This window comes from Zingiber officinale, chromosome 4B (assembly GCF_018446385.1).
Source record: "Zingiber officinale cultivar Zhangliang chromosome 4B, Zo_v1.1, whole genome shotgun sequence".
Lineage (NCBI taxonomy): Eukaryota > Viridiplantae > Streptophyta > Magnoliopsida > Zingiberales > Zingiberaceae > Zingiber > Zingiber officinale.
The window spans coordinates 62,585,991-62,595,661 of NC_055993.1; the positions used below are offsets into that span (position 1 = coordinate 62,585,991).

At 36.5% G+C, this 9,671-nt stretch overlaps 1 protein-coding gene across 1 annotated transcript; it reads right to left on the minus strand.

Annotated features, from left to right (window-relative positions):
• Positions 1-6,717: 6,717 nt before the first annotated feature.
• On the minus strand, positions 6,718-7,521 carry LOC121978288. Its single transcript, XM_042530652.1, has 2 exons — positions 7,497-7,521; positions 6,718-7,304 (listed from the first exon to the last, which is right to left on the minus strand). The coding sequence occupies exons 1-2, from the start codon at positions 7,519-7,521 to the stop codon at positions 6,718-6,720; spliced, it is 612 nt and encodes a 203-aa protein (XP_042386586.1).
• Positions 7,522-9,671: the final 2,150 nt, after the last annotated feature.

Sequence of the window (9,671 nt, forward strand, 5' to 3'; positions counted from 1 at the left end):
TCTCCTACATCAAAAGGACTCAAATCAGCCACATTAAATGTTGCACTAACACCATACTCACCGGGCAAATCAATTTTGTAAGCATTGTCATTAATTCTTTCCAACACTTGGAATGGTCCATCTCCTCTTGGTTGAAGCTTTGATTTCCTTTGGGTAGGAAACCGTTCCTTCCTCATATGAACCCACACCCAATCACCGGGTTCAAGGACCACTCTTTTTCTCCCTTTATTGGCTCGATTTGCATATTGCTCCATTTTCTTCTCAATTTGAGCTTTAACTTGCTCATGAAGTTTCTTCACATATTCTGCCTTTGTTTTGCCATCCTTGTGAACTAAAGTAGAAGTGTTTGGTAAAGGAAGCAAATCAAGAGGTGTTAGTGGATTGAACCCATAAACAATCTCAAAAGGAGAAAATTGAGTAGTAGAATGTACCTATTATAAGCAAATTCAACATGAGGTAAACATTCATCCCAAGACTTAATGTTCTTCTTAATAATTGCTCTAAGAAGAGTAGAAAGTGTCCTATTTACCACCTCAGTCTGGCCGTCAGTTTGTGGGTGGCATGTGGTGGAGAAAAGAAGCTTTGTTCCCAGCTTGTTCCATAAGGTCCTCCAAAAATGGCTTAAAAATTTGGTGTCACGATCTGAAACAATGCTCCTAGGCATTCCATGAAGTCTTACCACCTCTTTGAAAAACAAATCTGCCACATGAGTTGCATCATCCACTTTGTGGCAAGGTATGAAGTGTGCCATCTTGGAGAATCTATCAATTACCACAAAAATAGAGTCCTTACCTTTTTGAGTACGTGGTAGCCCTAAAACAAAATCCATAGACAAGTCAGTCCAAGGAAAATTAGGAATAGGCAAAGGCGTGTAAAGTCCATGAGGTAATGTCTTAGATTTTGCTTTTCTACACACAATGCACTGTGCACAAAATTTCTGCACATCGTGTTTCATGTGTGGCCAATAAAAATGTTCAAGAAGCATTTCTAAGGTCTTTTGAACCCCAAAGTGTCCCATTAAACCCCCCTCATGTGCTTCCCTAACTAGCAATTTACGCATGGATCCTCTAGGCACACAAAGTCTGTTATTCTTAAACAAGTAGTTGTCATGCCTAGCAAACCCATTTTGTGATTTATTTTCACACGCAGCATATAATTGGGAAAACTCATTATCATGTATATACAATTCCTTAATATGTTCAAAGCCAAGCAATTTAGTTTCAAGTGTAGCTAACAAGTTATACCTTCTTGAAAGTGCATCTGCTACAACGTTTACCTTTCCTTGCTTATGCTTAATCACATAAGGAAATTGTTCAAGAAATTCGACCCATTTGGCATGCCTTTTGTTGAGCTTCCCTTGCCCTTTCAAATACTTCAAAGATTCATGATCACTATGAATGACAAATTCTTTAGACAAAAGATAATGCTGCCATGTTTGTAATGCTCTAACAAGTGCATACAATTCTATATCATAAGTGGAATAGTTGAGAGTGGCGCCACTTAGTTTCTCACTAAAATATGCAATGGGATGACCATCTTGAAGTAAAACAGCCCCAATACCCACATGAGATGCATCACATTCAATTTCAAAAGATTTGGAAAAATCAGGTAAAGCAAGAATGGGTGCATGTGTGAGTTTATCCTTAAGTGTTTGAAATGCCTTTTCTTGATTCTCTCCCCATCTAAAACCCATGTTTTCCTTAACAATTTCATTTAGAGGTGCTGCCACTGTGCTGAAGTCCTTCACAAACCTCCTATAGAAACTTGCCAACCCATGGAAGCTCCTAACCTCACTCACAGTTTTAGGAGTTAGCCAATCTCTAATGGCCTTAACTTTCCCTTCATCAACCTGCACTCCTTTAGAACTTATGACAAAACCAAGAAAAACTACATGAGTAGTGCAAAAAGAACATTTTTCCAAGTTAGCATATAGTTTTTCCTTTCTAAGGACATGCAAGACAGATTGGAGATGTGCAAGATGATCAACAAAACTCTTGGAATATACCAAAATATCATCAAAGTATACTACCACAAATTTTCCAAGAAATTCTCGTAAGACATGGTTCATAAGCCTCATAAAAGTACTTGGTGCATTAGTTAACCCAAAAGGCATTACCAACCATTCATACAATCCATATTTGGTTTTGAAAGCTGTTTTCCATTCATCCCCTTCCCTTATCCTAATTTGATGGTACCCACTTTTCAAATCAATTTTAGAAAAGAAGCAAGCACCATGCAATTCATCAAGAAAATCATCAAGTCTAGGTATAGGATGTCTATACCGAATTGTGATGTTGTTGATTGCTCTACAGTCAGTGCACATCCTCCATGATCCATCCTTTTTAGGCACCAAAATTACGGGTACAACACAAGGACTTAAACTTTCTCTAACCCATCGTTTTTGCAATAACTCCTCCACTTGATTTTGTATCTCCTTTGTTTCTTGAGGATTGCTCCTATAAGCTGGCCTATTGGGCAGAGAAGCGCCAGGAATAAGGTCTATTTGGTGTTCAATCCCCCTCATTGGTGGCAAACTGTGAGGTACTTCCTTGGGAAACACATCCTCAAAATCTTGTAAAATAACAACAACATCACTAGGAAAGGAGTTAGGGTTAGATTCCAAGCAAGTTTCCTTGCTCAAAAGAAGAAATATAGACTGCCTTGTCAAATAAGCTTTCTTCACCTCACTTCCTCTTGTAAACAAATTTTCTATTTTTCTCTCTTTCTTTTCCTCATTCTCTCTTTTCTTTTGAATTTTGTCCTCAAAATCAAGTATTTTCTTTTTCACACACTCTTTCTTTTTCTTAAGCTCTCGCTCTTCTTTTTCTCTTTTCTCTCTCATTTTTATTTGATCCTCACAAACCTCCCTTGGTGATAACGGTACAAGTGTGACTTTGCGAGAATTGTGGACAAAAGAGAACTTGTTGGAGAATCCATCATGGTGAGCTCGCCTATCAAACTGCCAAGGTCTTCCAAGAAGAATGTGGCTTGCCTCCATAGGCACAATATCACATAGAACTTGATCTTCATATTTGCCAATGGAGAAATTAATCAACACTTGCTGGTTCACTACCAATTCACCACTATTACTAAGCCATTGGAGTTTATATGGTCTTGCATGTGGTGTAGTCTTGAGGTTGAGTTTGGTGACCATCCTAGTACTTGCCACATTGGTACAACTTCCACCATCAATGATCATAGAGCATGTTTTACCTTGAATAAGGCAGCGGGTATGAAAAATATTTTCTCTTTGGTCCTCCTCATGCTCCTTGGCTTGGCTTCCCAATAATCTCCTAACCACCAAGAGATCTCCATCTTGCGCATAGGCTGCTCCATCATTTTCCTCATCGCTTGAGGAAGAGGAATGAGAAGTAATTTCTTCACTAGAGATACTCCCATTATCTCTCACCACCATAGTCTTCTTATTCGGGCATTCGGATGCAATATGACCTTTTCCCAAACACCTAAAACACTTGATATCCCTACTCTTAGAAGTGGAAGAAGAGGTAGTAGGAATAGGCTTCTTAGTGCTTGCTGCCTCCTTAGAATTTGAAGAAGAACCCTCCTTCTTTGGCTTGTCCTTCCAACTTGAAGAGTAGTTTGGAGAAGATGATTTCTTCATAACGCCCTTTCTCTTTAATTGTTGCTCTATTTTCATTGCTTGATGCACTAAGTCGTCAAGCTCCACATAATGTTGTAACTCCACAATGTCTCCAATGTCTCGGTTTAGGCCATGGAGAAACCGAGCCATGGTAGCTTCCCTATCCTCCACAATATTGGCCCTAATCAAAGCCACCTCCATCTCCTTGTAGTAATCATCTACACTCCTACTCCCTTGAGTGAGTCTTTGCAATTTGTTGTGCAATTCCCTATGGTAGTGGGAAGGCACAAATCTCCTTCTCATCAAAGTCTTCATTTCGTCCCAAGTGTTGATAGGATGCTCTCCATACCTTCTTCTCTCCTTTTGCAATTGATCCCACCAAATTAAGGCATAATCGGTGAACTCAAGGGCAACCACCTTTACTTTCTTTGCATCATTGTAATTGTGGCATGAGAAAATTTGTTCTATTTTCATCTCCCATGCAAGATATGTTTCAGGATCATTCCTCCCTTGGAAGGAAGGTATCTGGACTTTCACACCTCCTAGATCATCTTCTTGTCTATGGTCTCTACCTCCTCTTTCATGTCTTCTTCCCCCTTCATGCCTCCTTCTTTCTCTTGGTGGATCATAGAATGGTTCACTTTGACGAAATTCTTCATGATTAGAATTGCCCCCACGGTTCGAAACTTTTTCTCCTTCAAGTCAGTCCATCCTTTCGTGTATTTCTTCAAGTTGTCTTTGAAGTATTCTCTCAAATTGTTGAGTAAGTGCCTCCATTTGAAGCCTATTAAGATCTCGCCTAGGGGAATTAGGTGATTTTTCCCCACTCATGCTTGCAACAAAAAAATAGAAGATGACAAGGAAAATTACAAAAGAAATGTTAGACGGACCTCACCACTCTACTCACGTGGTTGCACTCAAATTTATCCACTCTGCTTCCTTTATAAGTTCTTAAGGAAAGAATCTTATCAATATCTTTCTCAAGACAACAAGTAGACAATCAAGTGAATAAGAAACCAACAAAAGAAATATGAGTAGAACAAGAGAAATAAACGGATAAAACGAGAAATTCAGCAATGACCAAGAGCAATGGAAGGAATATATCTTTGAATTCAGATTTCACAAAGAAAGAATATTGAGTCCTTTCAATTCACAAATCCTCCTCCTTTTTTTTTCTTTTTTTTTTCAATCAGAAATCAATGACTCTAATGATTTTTTTTTCTTTTTGTTTTTTGTTTTCGAATTTTCCTTCTTTTTTTTTTTTTGAGTTGAGGACCCAATTAGCGAATAGAAATTTATGATAGATAGGGACGAAGAGATCAACAAAGATGGACAAGAACAAAGATGAAAACAAGACACAAACTTGAAAATCAAGGAGCCAAGGCTCTGATACCAAATGATAAAGAAACCTTGTAAATGGATCGCCTTGAAATTCAGCTTGGGGAAGGGTATTGACGCCACACTCAAGCAAGATGAGAAGGTGAGTGATAAGTCATGGAGTTTTGATCGCCACAAGTTGCCTTGATAAGATCAAAATTAGTTCTTTGCCTAAGAACAAGAAGGAAGCTCTCACAAAAGAGAAACTCAAATTTTTATTCAAACTTACATGATTTGTCATACAACAGTTCTCCTTTTTAACATCCCTTAAGATCCCCTATGCACTAATTATGCAATAAACATCATGCTTGCATGCATGGGTTTTATTATCCACTAATGCAACCACTAATCCCTAATACTAGCTTAATGCAACTATGCATGCATGGTATTTGTTATACTAGCTTAGGAACTTTCAAAAATGCATTAAAAACCCACAAAGGACATCAAAAGTCACTTTAGAAAAACCCCCCATGCATGCACACGAAAATTGTCCTCATGTTGGACCAATTTCACTTTCAAATTGAAGGAATGTGATCCACTTAGTTGTTGCCTCCATTGTGCATTGATCCTCCTTTTCCTTGAGCCTCATTATTAAGCCTTCCAAAGCTTGCTTCATTCTCTTAGTCTTGGACCTTGTCATGGGTCCCCCAATTCCCTTCAATGCCTCTTCTTGGCTCACATCAAGAAGTCCACTATAAGAGAATCCCATTCTCTTTTGGATAGTCTTTAAAATCTGTGCTCAAGTACTCTCCACCTCGATTTGATCAAAACTTCTTAATACTTTTTCCCAGTTGTTTTTTACTTCATTTCTAAACTCTTTGAACTTTTCAAAAATTCAGAGTTATGTTTCATCAAATATATGTACCTATACCGTGAATAGTCATCAGTAAAAGTAATGAAGTAGTAATGGCCATATTTCATGCTAACACTTAATGGACCACACACATCAGTATGGATCAAATCCAACATATCATGCACAAGTTCCACTTGACCTTTAAAAGGTGCCTTAGTTATTTTTCCTTTCAGATAGGATTCACAAGTTGGTAGGGAATTTATGTCTGACGAATCAAACAATCCTTCACTTACTAACTTAGTCGTCCTTCTTTGAGAAATATGACCTAGTCTAGCGTGTCATATGTGTACTTGATTTATACTATCTTCTTTTCTTTTCTTTGTTGTTGATTGCACCTGTATATTGTTTATTGAAATATCTTTTAATTTTAAGTTATAGAGATCATTTTCTAATTCATCAGTCCCAATCAAACATTCATCCTTATACATATTGCAAACACCTTTTACAAAAAGACAAGAATAACCACATCTATCAAGCATAGAAATAGAAACAATGTTTTGAACTAAGTCTGGAACAAATAAAACATCTCTTAAATACAACTTAAAATCATTGCTCAAGATCATAGTAACGTCTCCTATAGCTCTCGCAGCAACTCTTGCTCCGTTCCCATGTCTCAATAAGGTCTCACCCTCTCTGAGTCTTTTACTTCTTGTCATCATCTGCAAATCATTGCAAAGATAAGAACCATAGCCAGTTTCTAATACCCAAGAAGTAGAGTTAATAGAGACATTAACTTCTATATAGAGCATAACTTTGCCAGAACGCTTCTAAGCAAGATACTCCTTACAATTGCGCCTAAAATGTCCAGGCTTATCATAGTGGAAACAAACATGTTCTGACTGATTAGGCTTTGTGGGCCTTGCCTTCTTATTAGGCTTGATCTTCTTCATAGGGGCAGAATGTTTCTTTCCCTTTTTCTTGGGTCATTTCTTAGATCCAGAAGATGAGCCCACAATGAAATAGATTTTTCCTTTTTCATGGTTGCTTCATAATTTGCAAGCATATTGACTAGCTCTTCAAGGGTAGCCTCTAGCTTATTCATATTGAAGTTAAGCACAAAGTTGTCAAATGAGGAGGGGAGAGACAACAGTATGATGTCTACCAATAGCTCGTGTGGAATAACCAAGTAAAGGTTAATTAACTTTTCAATAAGCCCAATCATCTTGACCCCATGCTCATGGACCAAAGCCCCATCTTGCATACGAGCTGTTATGAGCTCCTTGACAATCGCGTGCCTGACTGAACGAGTCTGTGCATCATACAACTCTTGTAGGTGTATGTGAATATCTTTAGTATCCACAGTCTCCTCGAACCATCTTTGTAGTTCATTTGACATTAAAGCCAACATATAACATCTTGCTTGAAGATAATGGTCCGACCATTTTTCAAGCTTTTCTAACTCATCAGGGGTGGCATTAACAGCAGCTTCTTTTGGAGGTGCCTTATCCAATGTATATGCAATCTTTTCAGATGCTAGAACAATCTTTAAATTTCTTAGCAAGTCAGAATAGTTAGGTCTAGTTAATTTGTTTGATCAAGTATCACAGATAGTGGATTCTGAGATGCCATGTCGAAATATACAAAAATGAAGATAGATAATTAATATTACTGATTATTTTAAATAATTCAAAGACAAAATATGTGGACTTTTATATTTTGAATTACCTCCCACTATTTTTGATATTTCCATCACCCTCTAATGGAAACAGGAAATTATATTTCCTTAGTAAGTACATAAAACCCAATTAGACAATTGTGATCCCTGAATGATATCAGCCGATCATAATTCCCAAAAGGTAGAACTCAATTACATCATATGCAACCTCTATGTAATTTGTCTCATGTTTAATAAGGGCCCAATAATATGATGCTGATTATCTTTTCGTGTCAAGCCGATCCATCAATATTAGATTGTAATTGATGGTCACCATGAGTTCCCTCAATGATATGAGCCGAAGTCATGGGAGTTCTACCAAATCCACATTATTTATGTCAGTGGAAGACAAAGCTTTTCGGTGTTCAGGCCTCCCCAATGATATGAGCCAGACACTGACTGCGGGTAGCTTTCATCATGCAACCACCATTGATGGAAGGTAGTGAAAAATATACTCATTTATTCTTCCCTTTATGGCTTGATATAAATTTTGAATCATATTCAAAATGATATATTTTAACTTAAATATTTATATCATCACTCGGATGATATAATATGTTTTATGTATGTTTGCCGGATTCAAGCAACTATGTTATAAAATAACATATATACATATATATCTAATACTATATATCAAATATATCATATTTTAAGGATGAGTAATCAGTGAGAGCCATTTGATCATTCTTCTTGCATCGTATGCAAAATATCAAATATTTTATATCAATTAATTAATAATTAATTAATTGATCAATTTATGTTTCTTATCAATTCTTTAAATTGACCACAAGATTATCAACTAAATTGATAAATCAATTTATCTATAATCAATTTTGGTAAACCAATTATGAGAGGTAAAATCATATTTCATTATAATATGTTACCAAATATTTTACATGGTCAAACCAATTAGCAAGAATATATATACTTTTGTCTTAAAGTCCATACAACAAACAATAATAACTTGGCTCTGATACCACTGTTGGAACTAAATTCGGAATTCGGTGATCGTGTTTCTACACTCCTATGCACAGCAAAAATATAAAATTTTATTTGTGATTTAACAATTAAATCAAAGGAATGTTCATATAGTTTTTAAAACAAACATAAACATGATCTTTATTTAAGCATGCATTATAATCTAACCGTATAAGTAAGATCTTGAAAGCATAACAAAGATAAACTATCATGAGATTGATTCATCTAATGCTCATTTAATCATTTTATTTAGATATGTTAAACTATCTAAAATAAACATATTAAATCATTTAAGCATAACCTAACTATTAACATATGCATCAATATACATATCAATCATAGTACAAGCATAAATATAAATTCCAAACAACTTGTGTTTCAGAATGACTCCAACTATTCAGATTGTAGTGAAATAACTCTTCATTGTTGTCACTAGTTCGTACTTCTTTCGTTTAATCTGGTCCATGATCAAAGTCCTCTTTCCAACACTTGATCGCACTAGAGATCAAGTATCATTTTTCGTCGAGACGATCAAAACGATTTCCTCGAAGATGAGAAAGGGGTTACCCAATTGCCTCTTCACAAGGGGTTGTCTAATAGCCCTCAACAAGGGACTACACCTTCTAAAATTCTATAAGAAGGTGGGCGGTAACAATGCTTCTCGAAGAGGTGAAGCAACAACAAGGAGATGAGACTTTTCGATGGAAGAGAGGGAGAAGATCTCTATCTTCTTTCTTTTGGAAGAGTTCACCAAAACTCTCGAGGAGAATAGAAAATGTAGCGAATTCAGAAAGCTCTCAAAAATGCGGCTACCAAAATAAAAATCCACGGAAGATGCCACTGAAGATTTTACAAGGAGAGGAAAAATACTTGTCTGACTTTTGCAAAGTTCAAGTGTGTGGCTGCCGAAATATGCTCTACGATTTCAACAAACTCCAAAAGTTAGCTTCTACCGTATCTCTCCCCTCCAAAAATGAAAAATGAAGCCATAGAGTTTTTCATCAAAGAAGAAGAGAATTCTCTTTCTTATTTTCAAAAGAACAAGAAGAAAAAAAAGTGGGGTTAGTGGCAAAAGTGGAGTGGAGAGATTGAGTGGAAGAATGGAAAACGTGGTGGAGGGGAAAAGAAAACCATTTTTTGTTTTTTTTTCGCACGTTGAACCAAAATCCCATTTTCCTTTTTTTTTTCATAATGCAATCCTCCTTAAT